The following is a 24,462-nucleotide window of genomic DNA, read 5'->3' as shown; positions in this document are numbered from 1 at the left end:
AAGGAGGGCAGAAGGATGTTCTATAGAGAGACATGCCAAGAGAATGGCATTAATAGTCTCTTTGTTTCCTCCTGTTGGGTGAGTAGTAAGGTAATTCTACATCATCCCCCTTGAGTGGTGCTTCTTCAGACAGAAGAGGAAAAGTTAGCGATATTTTGTAGATGTATATTCTATTCTGGATCACAAACAGAAATAAAAGCAAATTTAATGAATAAGAGGTAAGGGAAAAAAGTCTTTCCTTTTTTTTGTAGATTTAAAGTTTTGCTGAATCTGTGCAATATGGGTCAATTCATTTTTATTTCTTCTTTTAGCCACATATCATTCTTACATTTTATACTAATTGTATCTGATAATTTGGAACTAATTCGAATTTTCAAAAATTTTCCCAAGGGCTTACATTGCTTTGAAATGCAGTTAAAAACTGGAAAAAAAAAATACTAAGCACGAATTTGCTGATGAGTCCTCGGAAAGTTTAAAAGTCAAGTTTTCATTCCAAGGAATAAAAATTTCTACTATTTAAAGAATATCTTCATGTTTATTCAGTATCCTATAAATAGAAAAATTCAAATGTTGTTCTTACCTTAAAGCAATAAGTGTAAAGTATACACTTAATGAATAATATATGTCAGAAAATGATATATGTAAATACATAGGTGCAGGAATTAGAAGTCCGACGAAAGTAAACACCATAAGAAAAGCAACAAATGATAGACAATTCCAGAATCTGCATTTTCAGAAAAAAATTAAATATAGTTATAGTTAATTAATCTAATATATTTATTACAAGACTTATCTATGAATGAGGCATTGTACTAGGCATTACTAAGAAAGTAAAGATGAATAAACTATTTATCAACACTGAGGGGCTTATAATTTCACTGAGGAGAAAAGAGCACTAAGGCAAGTAAACAAATAATTGTAAAGCAATTTTAACCACTTTACGCTGAATGTAAATTAGTGTCTTTCTTTTTTGATTGACTTTGAAAGACATGTTTAGGTTATAGTTATGCTATCTGACAGAACTCTTTCAGGCATCATGGTTCACAGAGCTTAAAAATACTAAATTGTGAAGTCCTTGTACCATTAGGAAAGGTTAAAATTGACTTTGAAAGGAAATACTAAACTACTAGTCTGGTTTACATAGTGATAGAATTAAGCCTTTGCCTAAAATCTGGCAAGCACTTAGAAGATATGAAGGAATCTTTTATTCACTTGAATGCTCTTTGTAGATTCTCTGTTTGGGATTTGTGAGGATGTGCTTATTTAAGTGCTCCAGAGCCCAGGAAAACTGCATCATTCTTAAAGCTCATGTTCTCATCAGCTATATGCAAAGCAGTTTGAAAAAATCACACTCAAATACCAATATTGGTCATGTTTGGGTGTTGGGACCATATGAGACTGTTTAAAACTTACTTCTTTTATATATTTCATGTTGTTAATGTCAACTATTATATTTGTAATAAAATAAATTGAAAAGATTAAAAAGATACTTAAACACAATTTTATGAGAGGAAGGCAGCTTGGTTTTACCCATATGGTACCAGACTCTGTCCATGAAACCCTTGAAAGATAATTTTTGTCTCTTCTTCGGGAATATTGCTTTTTGCTTAAAAACAAATTCAATACTAAAAGCAAATCTTTCTCGGTTACATTAATAAGAAATCTTTGTTTCTGAACTATATTTAAGAGGTACAAATAAATACCTAGGCATTATCAGAGAAACAGTCATATAAAACATTCTAGCTTAGGAGATATTAAATCAAATCACTCAAAATATTTTTTTCTGTTACTGAACTTAAATTAATCACTCTAGGCTGAGAGCTATCATTCCTTTTTTGTATATGTATGGACATACTTTAAATTCTGTTACCTTATGAATTTAAATATTGCATCCAACATTAACTTGGAGGAAAACACACTAAGATATATTTTACGATGGCTGTGTAACCTTTGTATTTTTATCATTCTTTGACTTCCCATCAAAAGCAAATTTAATTGTTGTACCAAATACAATAGGCACCCCCTGCCCCCTAAAAAATTCCTCAAAGAATTATATCCACCTACTCATACAATTAAGAAATCACTTGTAAACATTGAGTAAAATATTTCAGTCAAGTGAATGGTGAATATGAACCACTATCATATTTTGCTATTTATTTAATGATTATAATTTTAAAATTCTCCTGAACATTGTGGAAAAAATGCCACCAAATACCAAAAATTACAGTCTTATTAATTAGCATAAAGAGTAATCAAATCAATTAAGCCACAAATATTGAGACACTATCAAGACCTTTTATGTGTGGTAGAAATTGAGAGAAACCTAATGAGGAGAAAAGCAGATTCTCTAAGAGAAATCAGTCTCCATCAAATTTATAGTGCTGTGAGCCAAACAATCAAGTTCCAAATCCATCTAATAGATGTGTGCATGTACTCGTGTGTGTGTGTGTGTGTGTGTGTGTGTGCGCACACAGTAAGTCAGGCACACAGAAAAAGAGTTTCTGAATCTTTTTTAAAAGTCCTTTCTTTCATGTGGTGTTCATGAGCTATGCTAATAAATCTAGATCTTTTATGGTAGCAAAGATTCACAACCTTGTTTGCATGCAAGTTTCATTTAGGGAGAGTTTTTAAAAATCAGAAATCCTATGCTCTCACTCTCATAGATTTTGACTCTATAGATCTAGGCATCTATATTATTTTTATTGCCTAATGTTGCACAGACACTAGTCTAGAGGAATGATAAGACCTTATGACCTAGACATTTTAAAAATGTTAATTTGCCAAGAATAAAAGATTGCACAGGGTAGCAAGGAAGCAGTTCCTATTTTGGAAATTTCTAACAGGATGATATATGAATAGAAACACGAAAGAAGTGAGACAGCTACTTCTGCCTGTATGCCGGGGAAGCATGCTGATATGCAGAGGAAGCATATTTCAAGAGCAGATACAAGCCAGACTAGGAACATGTTGGCATGCTTGAGAAACAGCAAGGTGATCAATGTGGCTAGAACAGGGTGGTGTGAGGAAAAGAGCGGTAGAAATGAATCACAGAAGTAACAGAGGGACATATCATAGGACTTTGACACTAAAACAACCTTGACTTGTAGCTAAACGAGATGAGAAGCTACTAGATGATTTTAAACAAAATAAATGATCTGGGTATGGAGAAAATAAGGCAGGTAAGGATCAGTAAAAGATTACAAGGTCACAAGATCAAGTCTCAGTATGTTTGCAGAAATGTTAGAATTGGGGTCTCAGAGGATGGAAACTGAAAAGATGAGAGATGTTGCATCTCCACTCTTAGAGAATAGCATGGACCTGCTGTAGATTGTTGTAGGATGTAGTAGGTTTTATCATTATTATTTTAGATTTCTACTATCTTGGAGAATAGAAGCTGGTAGATATCATATTTTAGATACTAAGATTCTTGAAATTGAGATTATGAAGTGATTATTTATATGATCATATAGGTGTCTGGTGTGGTGGACATGCTCATGGGAGGAAACTGAAAATGGAGGGAGTAGAAGGGTCAACTTAGTGGATATTGATTAGCATCACTATGAATGGTGATATAGTAATGTTGGAGAGAATCACAGCAAGAGGGAGCCAAAATCTTCACAATATGGAGAGTGTGACTTATAATTCTAGAAGGTGGCAGATGGCATGAGCTTTAAAATTAGGTATTTCTGGGGAAGGAGGAGAAAGAATGAAACAGAAATGAGTGAGACACAGTCTACCGCAATTCTAGGCTTAGTAGTATGAGGGTAGGAAAGACACCATGACTTTTAAGGAATGCAAGGGAAGTAATGTCTTCAGGGGAGATTCAGCTTTCAGTTACAACAAGAAGGTGAAGGAACCTTCAGATACACTTCCTATAGATATAGTTGAACACTTGTGTAACATTTAAAATTTTTCCTACAACTACGGCCAGGTTAATTCTGCCTAGGGGCTAGTATAATTGACTTCCATTGTTCACATGGAATTTTAGTGAACTGACCCTGAATTCTATAAGATCTTATCATTAAGTTTCTGACTTCTGAATTTATTCTATCTTCTATGATGGTCTCCCAAACTCTAAAAATCATTGATCATGTTCAAGGCCGTTGTTAATACATATGTTGTTGTTGTATGATTTAGGCTAAATTTCTACCCTATGTATTCAAGCATTACAGAAATCACTCTCCTTTAGACTGACACAGATTCCGCTCACCCTTGAGCTTGGCACCCTTTAACAGGGAATAATTTGAACATTTCTATTAAATTTAAGTGTTGCTTACATTTAGTTTGGCCATACTTTTATTTATTTATTTATTCATTCATTCATTCATTCATTCATTCATTTATCTATCTACTTATTTATTTATCTATCTATCTATCTATTTATTTATTTATTTTTAATTAAGTTTTTTTAGGTAACATTGATTAATACAGTCATATGATTTTCAGGTGTACAGTATCATTTGACATCTGTATATTCTATTGTGTGTTCACCATCCAAAGTCCAGTTTCCTTCAACTATCATATATTTGATCCTCTTTACCCACTTCACTCTCCTGCTACTCCCCTATATTTGACCCCCTTTACTCTGTCTAATTCCCCCCTCCTTCCCTACCCCACTAGTAACCACTACTCTATAGTCCTCTGGTAACTACTAGTCCATGTCCATGAGTCTCTGTTTATTTATCCTGCTCATTTGTTGCTTTTAGGTTTATATCCCACATATAAGTGATATCATGTGATTTTCAACTTTTTCTGTATGGCTTATTTCGCTTAGCATGATTATCTCGAGTTCCATCCATGTTGTCACAAATGGCTTTTATTATGTTAAGGTACTTTCCTTCTATAACGATTTTGTTAAGTGTTTTAATCATAAATGCGTGCAATATCTTGTCGAAGGCTTTTTCTGCATCTATTGATATGACCATATGATTCTTATTTTTTAATTTCTTTATGTGGTGTATCACATTAATCAGTTTGCATATGTTGAGCCATCTTTGTGCCCATGGGATGAAGCCAACTTGATCGTGGTGTATAATCTTTTTAATATGTTGCTGTATTCGGTTCGCTAGTATCTTATTTAGGATTTTTCATCTGTGTTCATGAAAGATATTAGCCTGTAGCTTTCTTTTTTTGTGTTATCCTTACCAGGTTTTGGTATCAGAGTAATATTGGCCTCATAAAATGAGTTAGGAAGTATTGCCTCCTCTTCGATTATTTGGAAGAGTTTGAGGAGAATAGGTATTAAATCTTCTTTGAGTGTTTGGTAGATTTCACTGGTGAAGCCATCTGGTCCTGGACTTTTACTTTTTGGTAGGTTTTTTGATTGTTTCAATTTCCATACTGCTGATTGGTGTATTTAGATTTTCCAGTTCTTCTTGATTCAGTCTAGGAAGGTTGTATTTTTCTAAGTACTGGTCCATTTTTTCTAGGTTATTAAATTTGGTGTTATATACTTTTTCATAGTATTCTTGAATGGTCCTTTGTATTTCTGCGATATCAGTCATAATTTCCCCTCCTTCATCCCTGACTTTGTGTCCTTTCTCTTTTTTCTTTAGTGAGTCTAGCCATGCGTTTGTCAATTTTATTAACCTTCTCAAAGAACAAGATCTTTGTTGCATTTATTTTTTCTATCGTTATTTTGTTTTCAATTTCATTTATTTCTGCTCTAATTTTGATTATTTCTTTCCTTCTGCTGACTTTAGGATTCACTTGTTCTTCCTTTTCTAGTTTTTTAAGATGAAGCATTAGGTTATTTATTTGGTCTTGTTCTTGTTTTTGGAGGTAGACTTGTAATGATATGAACTTTCCTCTTATGACTGCATTTGCCATGTCCGAAATGTTTTGATATGTTGTACTATCATTATCATTCGTTTCTATGTATCTCTTGAGCTCTTTTTTTATTTATTCCCTGACCCAGTTATTCTTCAGTAGCAGGAGTTGTTTAATCTCTATGTACTTGTGGTTCTTCCTGATTCCCTTTTGCAGTTGCTCTCTAGTTTCAAAGCATTATGATAAAAAAAATATGGTTGGTATGATTTCAACCCTCTTATATTTCTTAAGGCTATCTCTGTGCCCCAGCATGTGGTCAATCCTTGAGAATGTTCCATGTGCACTAGAGAAGAATGTATAAGCAGCTGTTTGGGGACGGAAGGCTCTGTAAATGTCAATTATGTCCAGTTAGATAAATGTATCATTTCAAGATGTTATTTCCTTATTGATTTTCTGTTTAGATGATCTGTCCATTTCCAACAGTGGGATATTTAGATCCCCTACTACGATAGTGTTTTGGTCTGTTTCTCCCTTTATTTCTGTTAGTAATTGCTTTGTATATTTCGGGGCTCCCTGACTGGGAACATAGATATTAAAAAGTGTTATTTCTTCTTGGTTCATGATTCTCTTTATCATTATGAAGTGTCCCTCAGTATCTTTCTTTATCTTTTTTATTTTAAAGTCTATTTTGTCTGATATTAGTACTGCTACTCCTGCTTTTCTCTGAATACCATTTGCTTGAAATATCATTTTCCACCCTTTCACTTTGAGTCTGTATTTGTCTTTGGAACTGAGATGTGTCTCCTGGAGGCAGCATATGGTTGAGTTTTCTTTTTTGATCCAATCTGCAATTCTGTGCCTTTTAATTGGTGAGTTCAGTCCATTTACATTTAGGGCGGTTATTGAAATATCTTTTGCTTTCTGGTAGCTTGGTGTTTCCATTGCTTCCTTGCCCTTGTGATTCTGTTTTCTTTATTTTGGTTGGCTTTTGTGAGTTTTCCATCTGGTCCTTGTTTTATGTTATATACTTTGGTTCTGAATCTTTGGCATGTGGTTACCATTACGAATATGTAAAGGATAGTTATATATATATATACAGTCATCCCTTTTCTTCTGCACGTGCCTTATCCCATTCCCCTTTGCAAATTTGGATCTTTGAATTCTCCCTTTTTCAGTCACTGTTGTCTCAATTTGTCCCTATGTATGCTGAACATTCATTACTATCTTGTTATAACAAATCTCTTCTTATTTTGAAGCTTATAATGCCCTGTTTCCAGTAAGGGTTGCACTCCTCTGCTTCTATCTGCCTGCTAGTCACCTTACCTCTAATAATGTATTTTTGTTGTTGTTATTTTGTTTTAGGTGAGCTGATCCCTTTCAGTATTTCCTGTATTGCAGGACTTTTAATGGAGAATTCCCTCAATTTTTGTTTGTCTGGAAAGGTCTTGATTTCTCCTTCATATCTGAAGGAGAGCTTAGACATTATTCTAGGCTGGTAGTTCCTTTCACGTAATAGTTTAAATATTTGGTTCCATTCCTTTCTGGCTTGTAAGGTCTGTGCTGAGAAGTCCGATAATAATCTAATGGGTTTTCTTCATATGTTACCGTTTTCTTCTCCCTGACTGCCCTGAGAATTCTGTCTTCATCGTTGATTTTTGACAACTTTAATACAATATGTCTTGGTGAAGGCCTTTTTGGGTTGAGATAATTGGGTGTTCTGTTGACTTCTTGAATTTCAAGCTCCAACTTATTCCTTAGATTAGGGAAATGCTTTCTGGTCCCTGCTCCTTTTCCTCACCTTCAGTAATGCCCATTATTCTTGTTTCCTCTCCTGATGGTATTAGCTAGTTCTTGTATTTCTCTTTCACTATATTTCATTCTTCAGTTTCTCTCTTCTTCCTTCTGATTTCTAGATTTTTGTCTTCGCTATCACTGATCCTTTCCTCCACTTGGTCGTCTCTATTTCCCAGGCTTGCTATTTCATTTTTCATCTCTTACAGTGTGTTCTTTATCTGCAGAAGGTCTATTCAGTTCTTCTTGAGGGTTTCAATCTCCTTGCTCTGCTTATCTAGTTTTTTTTTTTTTATTTTGAAATTGTTGATATGAGTTGTTTTGGATTTCACTGAATTTTTTCAGAAGTACCATCCTGAAGTCTCTGTCATTTAAGTCGTTTATTTCTATGTCTGTAAGTTATATTCTGGAGATTTTTCTCTTTCTGCGATGCCTTGTTACCTTGGTTGTTCATGATGTTTAATGGACTGTTTCTCCACCTGGACATTAATGGAATGTGTATTCTGTTGTTTTTCCAGAAAGAAGATTGATTAAATAAAGGTCTCTCTTTAGCCCACTGCAAAGAAGATGCTCTTCTTTTGGATTCCAGTAGGTGGTGTCTAAGCCTCTTGGATCCTTAGCAGTTTTGGTAGTGTTTGCTCAGATTCCCGTGGGGCTCCATGGTGATCTAGTCTCTCAGAGGGCACGGGGGGAGGGGCCCTCTGGGTCTGGGGTTGGGGGCTGCGGCTCAGCCTCGGTTTTGCAACCGGGGCCGGTAAAAATCAGCGGTTGTTTCTCTGCGGTCCAGCCCCACTTCTCTGCTTTCTGCCTTGATGACTGGGCCCTCTGGTCGGCTGTGTATAAGCCCTAGTACTTCCAGGCAGGGTTGTTCAGGGAAGTCCTCTCTCTCCTTCATCCCTCCCCCTCCTTCTACAGGGAGCTCCAGTGACTGCGAAAGGCAGCTTCTTTATTACTCTCGGTCCACCACCAGACACTCGGGGTTCTGACCTGTGATAACTCTTATGTGCAGATCCCATGCTCAGTCGTAATGGTGTGCAGTTTGGGTGTTTTTTGTTGAGTTTTAGATGTTCAGCTTATTGTTGTTTCAAGGGAAGAGATCTAGGGACATCTCTCACCCCGCCATGTTTCCGCCAAATCCCCATACTTTTTTTTTTATAACACTGCTAATCTTCCTTAACTGCCTTAGCTTGATCTTTTAATTTGCTTTACATAGCATCTCTTCATTGTACTTATTCATTGTCTTTTATTCTAATAGCAGTGCCATGTTGAGCCATGTGGAAGCCTGTGGCAAAAGGAACTATTGATCTTATCTATATTTTAAATGTTTATATGTTCACCGTGGATTTTTGCATTAATTTAAAAAAAATTTTCGTTAAAATGTTATCTTTATTATTGAGATTTTTGATACCTTCTTAAATTTTGTACCTGAAATGAGTGCTTCACTTCACTTACCTTAATCCTGGCCTCATCTAGTGGATTAAAGTGGAATATACCAAGTAGATAGTAAGTGCTTTGAGGGAATTTGTGGGAAAATAGAACCAACATGAACTCAAGGTGAGGTTATAACTTTTGCTTATAATTAGAGGAGTAGAAGACACAGGCGATAGAGTTTTTCACAAAGTTTTTTTTCTACTGGGTAGTTTTCAAGCCAGTATCTTATTTTGACCATGTAGATGTAGATGTAGTTACTATTAGAAAAAATTATAGCTTTTAATTGGTAAAACGAAGTAAAAATATGCTAGCCACTCACTTGAGAAGTAGTGATTCAACTCCTGGTTTAAAACTTGTAGAATTTAAAAAAAGTCCCATAATTGCCAGCGTGACTATTCCAGACATTCCAACTAGCTCACCTGTTTTTAAAAAGAAATAAATATAAAGTATTAATTTAACATTGAAAGTGGCACAAATTTTACCACAGATTAAAATATCAGATATCTTGAAAGTACGGTGACTTTATACAGAGGCTACCCTACTTGGTTTCAACTGGATACTATTATAAATTATTAACACCACCCATCATCATTCTTCCTCTTCAAGTTCACATGCAACTGTGTAGTAAAGTCTGTACTAGACATCCTTACACTGCTTTGACTTCAGACCATTGGCAACAATATGGAGCTCACAAAACTCTTCACTGGACCTAGTGAAGCTATAGGAACTTCCAAAGGTCTAATGTTTACAGAGGGGCTCTGGTCGAATAAAGGAGAAGTGAGCTAATAAGTTCTTTATGGACTAGCCTATTTCATATGCTTTCTTCTTGGGAGGCAGTAGTAGATACAAGTTTGACTTTGTGACAGGTCTTAGGGAGTTGAGCCACTAAAAACCCAATATGAATCTACTTCCTCATTTTAGTTTTGTTTTGGTGCATTTACTGTGGGCAAATAAAAAGGTTAAAGAACTGTAGCATATTCTTAAAAGTAGTTCTAGTAGAGTTATCCGCCCCCCTAGCTTATGAAAGTAGAATATTATCATTGTGAAAAATTCAAATAATATGATACAGTATAGAGATTATATATATTAAAAAAAACACCAGTAATTCTACTGACATTACATCAGATATAATTTAAATAAATTTTTAATTGGAATTTCTATTAGGGAGAGAACTGTCTTCACCTAGAAGAAATAATTTGATTAACAAATTGAGAATAGAGAATGAGATCCAAAAGGCAGCTTTAAGCAATAAAGGATGCTCACTGAATTTCCATATTGGAGACAAGTGCTAAAAATTAAGCAGGGAACATGAAAAAGTGGGGAAATAAAGTAGTTATCAGATCTCATGGAACCATGAACTATATAATGTAACTTTTCCTGTGAGCTCTCCTTGTCTCCATCTTAGTAAGGACCAGAAACTGTGGCATATTTAAGAGGAGGAAGCAGATATCATGAGGAAAGAAACTAGAAAATTTTAGAAATTATAAGGAGATCTTTGGGTTTTCATAGGCTATAGAATTGTGAATTTGATATATTTGGATAAAGATCTTTGGGAGGAATGGAGTATCCAATGAACACTCACAGTGGCATACCTCTAACATTCATATACACAACTAAAGTCACACATAAAAAACTACAATGGGCTTATACAGTAATATGATTCTGTAATGGGCTTCTTTTTCTTAATTTAATGTTTAGCAGATATTGTTCTAATGAATAAAAATAAAACTTTTGTTTTAATATTAAATAACTAGATATATAACTTTTATCATATTGCTATATTAAATTGTCATATGTGTGCCTTCTGTTTCTTTGGTTTACTTTGTATTTATTACACCATTGTAATTTAATTACTGTAGTCTTATTAAATGTTTAATTCCTACTTAAATTGGAAAAGTTCTTCACTTTTTAAAAAATTGTCTTGCTTATGCTCAGAGAAACTTTTATTGTTTTGTAAAATTTCAATGCCCCCCCCAAAATTTTTAGCATTGTGTGATTCAGATTCTGATACATTTTAATATGATGAAATTAATATTATTATTACATGATTGAATCTTCTTTTTAGAGATGGAAAGTTACAGGTTTGATATTCTTTATTTTAGTTCTGGCCAGAAATGGTACCTAACCAAAAAACTAACACTTTAGTTAGTCATTTTTGAATCATGAAAAAGGAAACTGAAGATAGAGGTACTTTAAGATCAAGTTCTGGACTAGTCATTGTAACTTGTTTGGTAATGGTAAAATTTGGAAAATATCACAACTACCTCGAAGGTACTCAGAGTGATTTAATATTATAAACATTAGATTTATATTTACTTTGTATCTTATATTCATGAATTTCTGTCCTAGAAGTTTTCTAAATGTTTATTGAGGCATCTTGACTAAAAGTTTAAAATTATTTCCAACACTTAATATTGAGGTTATATCCACTTACTAAATAATATTAGAGGGAATTTATTTGCTGAAATATATTTTTGTAGGAATTTAGGTACACATAGTAGTACATGATAAATGTACTTGTACTGACAGATCATTTCCTCACTGTCTTATTCATTAACTTGATCCCGTAACATCACTAGATTATAATTGACTATAATTCACTGAATGGTTAGGAAAACTCAAGATCCAATGTTCTGCCTTTCTTTCTTCAGGCATAAAAATAATGAATCCTGTTACTCTAGCACTTCCAAAGAGAAGTTTGTTCTTTGTCTCAATTTATTCAAATTTTATACTTCTCAGTAAACTTTTGTAGTTTTCTGTTTAGGTCTAAACTTCTTGTTAAATTTATTCCTTAATATTTTATAACTTTTTACCAATGTAAAGAGAATCAAAATTTTATTATATTTTCTAACCAGTTATGGCTGGCTTAGATGAACACAACTGATTTTTTTTCTGTATATTAACCCTATATTGAGCAACCAAAGAGCCTTGCTGGCTTAGTTTATTTTCATGGGTTTTCTATATAATCTAAAGTGATGTAACTAATGTAACCATTTTATCTTTCAAAATATGTATAAATTTTTCTCTTTTTTTCTAATTGTTAGCTAGAGTTTTCAGAACTATTTTTAATTATAGATATGAGAATAAGGCAACACGTTCTTATTCCTAAATGTAATGGAAAGACATAGTATAAATTGGTAACTGGGTATTATCACACATGCCAACTCCGAATCATTTGCAGAGCTGTCTGAAGAGCTGGGCCGAACATGATTCTGAGGCTGTATCAGGAAACAATGATACAGCTAATTTTACATACCTGTCATATTTCTGTGAGAAGGGAGTGGTGATAAATGAATTAATAATATTAATAGATTTTCTAATATTTAACCTTATTTGGTCTGTGACTTCTATTTTTATTTCCTTTTTGATCTTAGAGTTACCAAGAAAAGTATATTTCATTTTAGGCAGTTAGAATGATTATTTTTCAAGACCATCCTTTTGTAGTTGGTATTGAATTGCATTGTGGTTGAGCAATGCTTGGAGTTTTATTGAAATGTTCTTGTAGTCTAGTTTATTTCTGTAAATGGTCTACAGGTATATGTAAAGGATACGCATTCTGTTTTGGGAGGTAAATCTTTATATATCTTATTAATACATCTTATTAACCATGCTTTTAAGGGTTTTAAAAAAACCTTTAGATAGCCATAATAATTTTGTGTCCAATTGCTATAAAATTACCTGGAAAAGGCATGCTAAAATATTTCATTGTAATAATAATTTTGTTAGTTTTTTTTTCTGTCTTTTATAAGGGTATAAGGGTATATTTACTTTATATATTTTGGCATATTGTTTTCTGTTGTATAAATACAAATATTTTGATCTCTTTTCATAGATCATTTTAACATAATAGTCCTTCCAGATCAGCTGAATTTTTTTTCTTTGCTAACTTGCCTCGTATGTTTATTTTCAATTTTTATTTTGATATCTTTATTTTGAATTTTCCTGTCATTTAAAAGTAGACATAAACCCCTCACTTACAAATAAAAAAGATGAGGTACAGAAATGAAAAGCTGAGACTTATGTGATTGACATCATCACCCAAAATAGTAGACATCCACAACTGAATCATTTTTGAACTTAGAATTCCAAACAAGAAACTTGCTAGATAACATGACCATATTTCATTCACGATTTCATGGGCTGCAAGAAAGGAGAGTAAAAAGAAATAGTTAATAGAACTTAGTCTTAATTTTAAGTGATGCTCTGGATCAACTTTTTGTTATTATCTTTAAAAATAGGGCATTCATTGCCTTTAGGGTAGATGTAGAGTATATTCTTATCCCCAAATTGAAAGAATTTCTTTTCAAATGCTGAAAGTCACACTTACATTTGTAAAATTCAGTCAGTTTAGTTTAAGAGCTTTTTTTCAGTCCTCATTAAGGAATATATATTTATTCCATGCCAAACATTGTAATAATTTTGAAGATACAGAAATGAATAAGAAGTAAAAAGTCTCTAAACTCATGGCACTTATATTCTTGATCTAATGTAACACACACAAGAAATACAGAAAAAGAAATGTCTGAGGGTCCCAACTGAGTGAATCTCCTGTATTGTCTTGGCCTGCCCAATCAACCAGTTTCTTAATTTTGAGCCTTTCATTATTTCTCATTTTTTCCCTGATAAATAATGTTGTAATGTATATTTCTGTACATAAACTTTCGTAATCCTCTGATTACTTCCTTAGACCCCAGAAGTGGAATGATGCACTAAAGGATAATTTCTTCTTTATTGATATTGTTATATTTTGCTAAGTGTCTTTCTACAATCATTATGATGCCCCTCCTAGGACAACAGGAAGTCTAAGTCCTTGGTAAGCTTGTTCACTGGAATCAGGCATGCCTTCCCACCTTTATAACTATAACAATAATTACTACGAAAATTATTGATTCATAATTGTGTCAATTGGTATCAATTAAATATAAATAAAATGTCAGTAAGGTTCATCAAGTTTCTTTATTTCTTAAAGGAAAATTTTCTTTTAAAGCTGTTAAAAATTAGGAGAAGAAAATAGGTTCACTATTCTCCTCCTACAGCAGAGCTTTTATTATTATAACTGTTACTATTATTGTTTTAATAGGATGATTGCTTATAATTTTTACTCCTCTTAAACCCAAACAAACACAGAATTATGTTCCATTAATTATTATAAAAATTATGAGGCAAGCTCTGTGAAAGCAAGGACTATTATGTTCATGGCTGAATCACCATGGCCTAGAATAGAAACTAACACATAATACGTACCAATAAATAATTGTTGGATTAATGAATTTATGAACTTCCACATCAATCCCTTTCTTTTTTCCACTTTTCTTTTTTCTATTTTCCCCAGTGAATATCAAGAAAGTTCTCTTGATTAGACCGTAGATGTCATCTCTGATAAGATTCCCTGAAATTCTGTGGTCAATATTTACTGTCTTAAACAGGGCCTGATAGAATACTAGACCAGGTTTAGAGGCTGAACATGAATCTTTGTGACTAGTATGTAAGACTGTACTTTGCATTTTTCAGTTTCCCCCAAGGGTGGTCCTTGAGTTTTTAAAATGCTTCTGAATATAGATATTTCTTTTTTGATCATCTTAGTCATCTTCAGGAAGGACTTATCTGTAGGAAGTTTTATGGCAAAAGCCCCTGGTTACTATTTTGTGTCACCTCCTCTTGTACTCTAGATTTTGGAGGAGGTTGTATGTGTGTGGTGGTTTGGCTTTCCCACACATTTGGTACATATGAAGCATTTGAAGAAGATGTACGTTCCTGTGCTAAATTGAGGTTCTAGGTTCACCACAGATGTCCCAAGCTGCCATGGCCTGGGTAAACAGAGCAAGGCTAAAGGCAAGTACTTCTTATGTCAAAGTAGGGTGACTGTCCATCATCTGGACCAGCTCCCTTGAGAAAGACATGAGAGGAAATGATGGTCCCCTGAATGGGTATTCTTGGAAAAGAGAGTTTTTAATTCTAAGTGTTAGGCATTGATTATAAATATGTAAGGCATGATGGGTCAGAAGAGAGGTAAACAGGGTTCTTGGCTGCCCAACGATGAAGGATACTCCAGGGACATGGAAAACAATGATGACTAAAACTCCTCGAGTGGTTAGTAATGTAATTTGGATTTTGCTTAATTGATGGGGACAGGGGGTAGTAGAAGGATCCCACTTCAACATAAGAGATTACTAGGCATCAGATATACTAGATGTACAGACCCCTTGATATACTAGAACATGGTCTGGAAGCACCTCTTAAACACTTTTTTTCAGAGGGTAGGGAGGTGGAATGAGATAATGCTGCAGAAAGCCTTAGAACACAGAAGACATCCAGTGGATGAAACAGTATACATATATCAGCAATTTTCTCCAGAAGACTGTAATCATTGCTTTTCCAAAAATTGTACATATGGCAATGCAGTAAAAAAGATAAATTACTTCTTGGTGTTATTACAGAAATATTTGACTTTGTAGACACCCTTTAAAGTAGTGTGGACCCCTCTCAGACTACATTCTGAGAAGGTATGTGTTTTAATCAGGGGAGGCACATAAGATGCTGCTGGGGGTACTGATAACACTATACTTTTGTTTTGAGTGATAATTACACATCCATAGACTTTATGTCATTCATTACAGTGTACACATATCATTTATTTTCTATACACACATACGATAAAGGAAAAAAATACTTATGGTAAATGAGTTCATGGGCACCTTGCAATCCTTCTGCTTACTGCTTTCAGGCCCTGTAGCTGGTTATATAACTCACACTTCCTCCCTGAGTTGATAGCTTTCTATGTTGCCTGCAGAGACATAGTACAGGGGAAAGGCAAGAAAAGGTGCCTCCTCTCATCACTGGTGGATGCATTACTTGTCTTATTATGATTTCATCTTCAACTCATAAACTACATCTCTCATTCCCGTTGGTAAGCATTCTGATTCAGCCTAGGCCTGTGGAAGGCTGCTTTTATAAGCATCCTCATTAAAAGTCCCAACCTAGCCTCACAGCAAAACCACGACGATAATTAAATTAGGGATGGTTTTTGCAAATACATGTAGTGCTTTTTGTAGTGCTTGGCAAAAGGTAAATCCCTGTACTAATACTCATGAGTATGCTTGTACAAGCATAACTTATGGTAAGATATTATAAACTCCATGTCAGCTCTCAGAAAATATAAGATTTTGATTTTAAGAAATTAAGAAGAAAAAAATAGGCCCTTACCTAAGGAATGGTTCATGTGTTTCAAGTTGACATTAATCTCCATAATACTAGCAAACAAAGTAAAAGTTATTATAGAGGTAATCAGACTTTCTCCATTAATTAAATCGACGAGGACTTTAGAAAGACCTATGAAAGGGAAAATATTTTCTTTAAGATGGGAAAATCTTTATTAATATTAAACAATAAAATTTTATTGGCAAGCAGAATATTCTTAGCTATGAATTTATATTACATACTTTGCCTACATACTTAAATAACTTTGATCATTTTTGAAAAAACTCCCTTCAAGGAATCTTAAGAATATGCCAAATTAACTGTGCTTGATTACGGTTTATGTAATTGAGGTAATCAACTAGAGCTCTGTTTCAAAGCACAAATAAAAACATAAAATTACTTTCAATTCAGTTATTTGGTCTATATAAATACACACATCATGTATTTAGGGCAATATAAAAAATGATCATGTAAGGACAAAGTAAATTCATAAACCAAGACTTTATAAAACTTTACCTAAATGAAGAATTAAGGCAATTGTCCAAATAATTTCACTATAATAGAAATTGCCTGATTTTCCCATACATTCTTTTCAATGGTTTTAGAAATCGAGCTCCATGAACAAAGAGCATCCTGATATTATCTATTCCATCCTAATTTTCCTCTATTTATGATAATGTTCTGTTAACATATTCGTTAATTATCATTTTTCTCAGTTACTAAATATTCCCATAGTGGCAAAACTATAATTTTGAGCACCTTTAATGATTTTCTAAATTGCCATAGGAAGGAAATGTTATTACATGGTAAAAGCTCTTCTTGTGAACCATTCATTTTATAGCTGTGATCAAAACCTAACACAGTAAGTACGCCCTTGGAAAAAAAGCCAAGGCAGTCTGTTCTTGTGAAAACTCAATTGCCTTGATGATCCAATTCCTCACCTGTCCCTCCATCTCTGCCCTTTACAGTAAGGCTTCACAGTTGCTTTCACCAAAAAGATCCATTCTTGTTTTGTTATGAAACTTGATGCAAGCAGAGTCTTGAGAAAGATTTCTGCTTCCTCTCTCTTGAACCCTTGCCACCATTATGGCAGCATTCCCTGGCTACCCTACTGGATGCATGTGAGAAATATATGGAAGAAAGGTGGATCCTTCTAACTGAGGCTATCCTAGATTGGCCTCCAGCTGATCCTTCAGCTGCCTGTAGATTCATTAGTGAGCCTAGCCAAGATCAGCAGAGCACAGCCCATATCATCAGAACTTCCAGACTCATGAAAAATAATAAATAATTATTGTTTTAAGCCACTGTGCTTTGGAGTTGTTCCTTACTCAGAAAAACCTAACTGATGCTGTCGTATAATTTTTCCATTTTAGAACATGGAATTATAAGAAAATGTAAATATTAGGAAATAAATAATATACATGGTGGCATTAGAGGAGTCAACAGATCATAAAGAGCTCAAGATAATGTGAATATACACATATATTTTATTCATTGACCTGGGCATATTTTTTTCTTTTCTTCTCTTTTTTTCTTGAGAATAAAATTTAAAAATATAAAAACCTTGCTTTGAAAACTCAGGCAAAAATGTTTCCAAGAGGCACTCAGAGTGTCTTGTAGAGGTGAGGTTAAATGATAGATGCTGATACTTCTTTCTTCTAAACTCTTACCTCACAATCTTAATCTTCCTGTTTTGAAGACTTGGCTTCCCTTTATTTATATAGATACACTTAATGTGTCTCCCCTACTCTATTTCTACTTGCTTCAGATAGCTTATATTCCTTTAACTGGCCATAAAATAAAAAGTGTATGTTTGCATGCACACATGCATGTGTGTGCCATATTAAAATTCTATTTCAAAACAAATGTTCCATTTCTCATTATTAAAAAGTGACTGGAGGAAAACAAATCAGGTTATTTATTTATTTAATTTTTTAATAAGGCTCTTGGATTTTCAATGGATTATGTTGACTTGATATTTTACTTTTAAATACATATTTTTTTCTCCTAAAATAGTGCACACTGAAAACACTGTGCAATTAGTGATTTTATTGTTTTGTATTTTTCAGGCTTTTAGTTCAAATGGTGACAATGACTCCAAAGGCAACTTTTAAAAAATAAATGGCATTATTCTAATGACAGTGTTTTCAAAAAAAAAAGAGGTGTTGGGCAATAGAAATGTCACCACAGTGTATATACAGTATTGTAAAGCCCTCAGATCTGTTAGTTCAAAGTAGAAGGATGTATAAAGTCAAGGATTCCAAATAATCTCCTGTTCTATTTCACAAGTGGATATAAGACTTTAAAAAATATCTACTGAGTAAGTCCATCATTGACATTTCATTCTGTTCTAAGCATCACCATTGCATTTCTATGTTCAATCTCAAATGCCCTAGTACTCCATTCAACATTGCGAAAGCTATAGTGAACAAAAGATCTTAAAACTAAACAAGTTAAATACAGAATATGATGTTTTAAATATAGGAAAAATATATATATACCTACCAAGGTCTCTTATAGCAGCTGCAGTCAGCATGGGATCTGAACTCAAAAGGATAGTTGAAAATAAGAACTGTGAGATGGTATTCAAATATAATTTATTCACAGATGCCAGATACCAAAAAATTAAGGTATAATTTATTGCAAAGCCAGGAATTGTAATTAAAAGTATCTGCAAAAAATTTTTACAGATAGGAAAATCAGATCCCTTTTATTTCTTTTTCAAAAGCAAATAATCAAGATTATTGGAGATGTATAATCATACTCAGTTCATCAAGGAAAATTTAAGTTTTCTTATTTAATAGCTATGTGCATATAACTCTGGAAATGAAAGGCAAATATTGCAATGAGATTCTTAGGACCTAAGAAATACTATATTATAATTTAAAAGGAACTTTTAATTTTCTTGATAAGGCCATTGAGTATACTATACACACACACACACACACACACACACGCACACACAAATATATATACATTTAACTATGCATAACATATGACACATAGCTTATTAACATAGGAAAAGCAACAAAGATAAAAAGAAAAAGAAAATAAGATAACAAAAATAATGTTAAGAAATGGCAGAGGACTATAAAAAAAGATGGGAAATTAAATTCTGTTATTTTAGGACCAAAACTCTACTTACTTTCTGCCTTCCCACCATTGCCACCTACTTTTATTCTACCTCTGGTGGCTATTTAGCAAGATTTTACCCCCAAATATATTTGAGGAAATGTAGTGATTGTGCCTGAAGTTACCTGTAAGAATGCAGGACTGTACCCCCATGTTCACTGTAGTATTTTTTAGAATAGCCAAGGCATAGAAACAACCTTAAGTGTCCATTGATGGATGAATGGATAAAGATAATGTGATATATGTATACACATATATACATGCCATGGAATATTAGTCTTAAAATAAAAGAGAAAATGTTGCCATTTGCAACAATGTGGATGGACCTTGAGGGCATTATGCTAAGTAAAATAAGTCAGGCAGAAAAGTCAAGTACTATAGACCTTAGGTATGTGTATGTGTGAAATCTCAAAACTCTGAATTCATAGATACAAAAAACAGATTTGTGGTTGCCAGAGGAGGGAGGCGTGGGGTGGGGAAAATTGGTGAAGGGGTCAAAAGGTACAAACCTCTGGTTATAAAATAAATACATCCTGGGGATGTTATGTACAGCTTGGTGACTATAGTTAACACTACCATATTGTATATTTGAAAGTTGCTAAGAGAATAGGTCTTAAAAATCTCATCATAAAAAAAAATGTGTAACTATGTGAAGTGGTAGATATTAATTAGATTTATTTTGATGGTCATTTAAAAATATATACAAATGTAAAATCATTATGTTGTACACCGGAAACTAATATATTGGTACAGTTAATTATCTCAGTTAAAATAATAGAATAAAAAGAATAATTGTAAGGGTTTCATAATGATGTTGAAAAATGTTCTTACAGCCAATATTACATAAAAACAGCAATATAAAAAAATGAGTTTTGTGACTAAACCTTATTACACATCCTTAATACTTCTTTAGAATTTCAATAATTAAAATTAAAAACATACATTACTTTTAGGGCCTTCCATAGAGATTACTAAATTGCTCTCCAAAAAAGGTTCACCAACAAATACAGCCATCATCAATGTAACAATCACTCCTATTTACATCAATTCTCCAGAGGCAAATCCCCCTCCATGGGGTCAGCCACCGCAAAGCAGATCATGGCCAATCCTCACAGCCAGTAAGCCTGGAGGTCAATCCTACTCACTGATGTGCCAACAGCAATCAAGGCTCAACTACAACATGAAGGCACACACAACACACAAGGGACACTCCTGGAGCATCTGGCTCAGATGACTAGGGAGACTTCGCCATGGGGCCCACAGGACACCTACTACAAACAGCCACCCTGCCAAGACTGGGAGATGTAGCATGTCTATCTAATACATAGAAACAAACACAGAGAGACAGCCAAAATGAAGAAACAAAACAAACAAATAAACTAACAAACAAAATAGAAAACTTAAGAAAACGAAATAAATGAAGTAGAGGCAAGCAATCTACCAGATATAGAGTTCAAAACACTGGTTATAAAAATGCTCAAAGAAATGCAAATTAAAACCACAATAAGATATCACCTGACACCTGTCAGAATGGCTATCATCAATAAATCAAAGAACGACAAGTATTGGAGAGGATGTGGACAAAAGGAAACAATAATACACTGTTGCTGGGATTGCAAATTGGTAAAGCTGCTATAGAAAACAGTCTGGAGCTTTCTCAAAAAATTAAAAATGGATCTACCTTTTGACTCAGCAATTGCACTTCTGGGCGTTTATCCAAAGAAAACCAAAACGATAATTTGTAAAGATCTATGCACTCCTGTGTACATGGCAGCACAATTTACAATAGTCAAGATATGGAAGCAACCTAAATGCCCATCAGCAGATGATTGGATAAAGAAGTTATGGTTCATATATACAATGGAATATTACTCAGCCATTAAAAAAATGAAATCCTACCATTTGCAATGACATGGTGGACCTAGAGGTTATTATACTGAGTGAAATAAGTCAGAGAAAGATAAATACCATATGATTTCACTTATATGAGGAATGTAAAGAATAAAAAGAACAAACTAATAAAAAACAGACTCACAAATATAGAGGACAATCTGGTGATGGCCAGAGGGGGTTGAAGGGCTACAAGAAAGGGGTGAAAGATTAAAGAAATACAAATTAGTAAGTGATAGAAGGTCACGGGGATGGGGAGCACAGCATAGGAAATGTGGTCAGCATTAATGTAATGGCTAGCTGTAGAGCCAGAGGAGAGAAAGAGCAATCAGGGGGATCATTTCATTAACTATATAAATATCTAACCAATGTACTATATACTTGAAACTAATAAAAAAGTAATAAAAAAAAACCCACAAACAAACCTGGTACTGGCATAATAACAAATAAACAAACCTAGTACTGGCATAAAAACAAACAAACAAACCTGGTACTGGCATATGGGTTGGTGGAACAGAATAGAAAGCCCAGAAATAAACAAACACCTATATGGTCAAAGGAGGGAAGAATAGACAATGTGGTAAAGATAGTCTATTAAATAAATGGTGTTGGAGAACTAGACAGTTACATGCAGAAAAATGAAACTAGACCACCTTCTTATACCATGTGCAAGAATAAACTCAAAATGGATTAAAGACTTAAATGTAAGACCCAAAACCATAAAACTCATAGAAAGAAATATAGTCAGTAAACTCTTTGACATTGTTCTTAGTAATATTTTTAATGATGTATCTCCTTGGGCAAGGGTAACTAAAAGAAAAAATAAGCAAATGGGACTACATTAAACTAAAAACATTTTGCACAGCAAAGGAAACCATCGAACACACACAAAAAAAAAACAAAAAGACAACCTACTAACTGGGAGAAGATATTCACCAATAATACTTCTAATAAGGGGTTAACATGCAAAATGTGTAAAGAACTCACACAACTGACCATCAAAAAACCCTAACAATTCAATTAAAAAAAATGGGCAGAGGATCTGACTAGACATTTCTCCAAAGAGTACATACAGATGGCCAATAAACATATGAAAAGATGCTCAACATCGCTAATCATCAGAGAAATGTAAATCAAAATCACAATGAGATATAACCTCACACCTGTCAGAATGGTCATCATTAAATCAACAAACAACAAGTGGCAATGAGGATGTAGAGAAAATGGAGCCCTTGTACACATTTGGTGGGGTTGCAAATTGGTGCAGCCACTATGGAAAACAGTATGGAGGTGTCTCAAAAAGCTAAAAATAGAAATACCTTATGACCCAGGAATTACACTTCTGGGTATTTATCTGAAGAAACCTAAAGCACTAATTCAAAAAGATAAATGCTCTCCAATGTTCATTGTGGCATTATTTACAATAGGCAAGATATGGAAGCAACCTAAGTGCCCATCAATAGACGATTGGATTAAAAAGAATTGGTACGAAAGGCACCTAAAAATAGCATAGATGATAGAGGCTTTGTTCATCCCTCTTGCAACCACATCAAAGTTGGCATAGAAACATGGAGCAAACAGCAAGCAAAGTTGCCTGAGATCTAGATGAACAGAACCACTAAAACTAGGGAGAGAAATAATCAACCTGCAAAGGTAGGAAGGGGAGAAGACCAAGTGGCTGAGTGGGACAGAGGCAACAGCAGCTGCAGTTGGTATCTGCAGATGCCTCTTAAAGGGTTTGTGTCCGCGAGTGGACTTTCATGGTGACAGATCTGCTTGCTCTAAGCACCAGCACCTGGTTGCCTGTTTGGGGGGCACTAGGGACTTATAGGGGGACACTGATTTGTTGGAATGAGGGCCAGAGGCAAGGCTTTCTCCAAGGCAAAAGTGTGGGTGGTATCAATTGTTCCTTTGTTGAGCACCCCCTCCACCTCCTCACAGTGCGTAGATGCAGCACCGCCATAGCTGAGACATTGTCAAACTGAATAACACAGGTTGCTCTGCCCAGAGGATTCCCAGAAACTCCACCTCCCCCAACTCACAGCCCTATCCAAGACACATTCAGTTGTATTCTGGGTGAGTCTGGTCCTCCTTACTGAGCCAATGCCAAGACCCACACTGGTGGCAGCTGGCCTCGGTTATTGGTGTGGCAACTATAAGCACAGTATCTGTGGATTGCTTGCTGAATCTTAACAGGTGGTCCCAGAGGAGCACAGGCTGGAGCTAAATTAAGCCTGCAGCTGAATCTCTCTCAAGACTGTGCCCTTGGCCCCCATTTCCCCAAGTCCCCCTTATTATTCCTGGGGGTTTTGGGGTTTTTCTTTGGCCCTTAAAAAAAAGACACATAAAGGCAGTCAAAATGAGAAGACAAGCAGAAACCATATGAGAGAACAGAAAGAGATCCAGAAATAATGAAGTCAAGTAATCTAATAGATGCAGAGTTTAAAACACTGGTTATAAAGATGCCCGATGAACTAATGGGAAGTTTAGATGAACTTGGTGAGAATTTTAACAATGAAATAAAAAACATAAAAATGGAAATGGAAATTATAAAAGGGAACCAGTTAGAAACGACGAACACATTATGTGAGATGAAGAGTATATTAGAGAGAATCAACAGAGTGGATAAAAAAGAGGATCAACCACCAATAAAGAGGATTGGGAAGCCAAGGACACCCAATCAGAATGGCAAGAAAAAAGAAGCTGACTATAATAATAATTTAAGGAGCCTATGGGACAAAATTAAATGTAGAAACATCCGGGTCATAGGGGTACCTGACAGGGAACAAGAGGTTGAAGAGATATGTGAAGAAATAATGATGGAAAACTTCCCTAATCTAGTGAAGGAAATAGACATACAACCCCAGGAATCTCAAAGAGTCCCAAAAAAGATGAACCCAAAGAGGCCCACACCAAGACACATTATAATTAAAATGCCAAAGGTTAAATACACAGAGAGACTCTTAAAAGCAGCAAGAGAAAAGCAGTTAGTTACCTACAAGGGAGCACCCATGAGACTGGCAGCTGATTTCTCAAAAGAAACTATGTAGAACAGAAGGGCTTGGCACAAAATATTCAAAGTGATGAAGACCCAGGATCTACAACTAAGAATTCTCTATCCAGCAAAACTATTGTTTAGAGTTGAAGGACAGATAAAGAGCTTCCCAGATAGAAGTAAGCTAAAGGAATTTATCAACACCAAGCCAGTATTACAGGAAAAAATATTGGAGAGACTTTTTTAAGAAGAAAAAA

The 24,462-nt window shown here is 34.4% G+C and overlaps 1 protein-coding gene across 1 annotated transcript in view; it reads right to left on the bottom strand.

Annotated features, from left to right (window-relative positions):
- SLC9C1 (solute carrier family 9 member C1) overlaps window positions 1-24,462 on the bottom strand; it is a 95,759-nt gene that overhangs the window by 58,154 nt on the left and 13,143 nt on the right. The window contains exons 6-10 of the mRNA XM_011355501.2: window positions 18,694-18,859; window positions 16,195-16,320; window positions 12,970-13,131; window positions 9,311-9,410; window positions 581-724 (exon numbers count right to left, since the gene is read on the bottom strand). Of these exons, the coding sequence (XP_011353803.1) occupies window positions 581-724; window positions 9,311-9,410; window positions 12,970-13,131; window positions 16,195-16,320; window positions 18,694-18,859 (698 nt within the window). The remainder of the gene's footprint in view (window positions 1-580; window positions 725-9,310; window positions 9,411-12,969; window positions 13,132-16,194; window positions 16,321-18,693; window positions 18,860-24,462) is intronic.

This window comes from Pteropus vampyrus, unplaced genomic scaffold, assembly GCF_000151845.1.
Source record: "Pteropus vampyrus isolate Shadow unplaced genomic scaffold, Pvam_2.0 Scaffold1, whole genome shotgun sequence".
NCBI lineage: Eukaryota > Metazoa > Chordata > Mammalia > Chiroptera > Pteropodidae > Pteropus > Pteropus vampyrus.
This window is presented reverse-complemented; position numbering and strand designations above follow the sequence as displayed.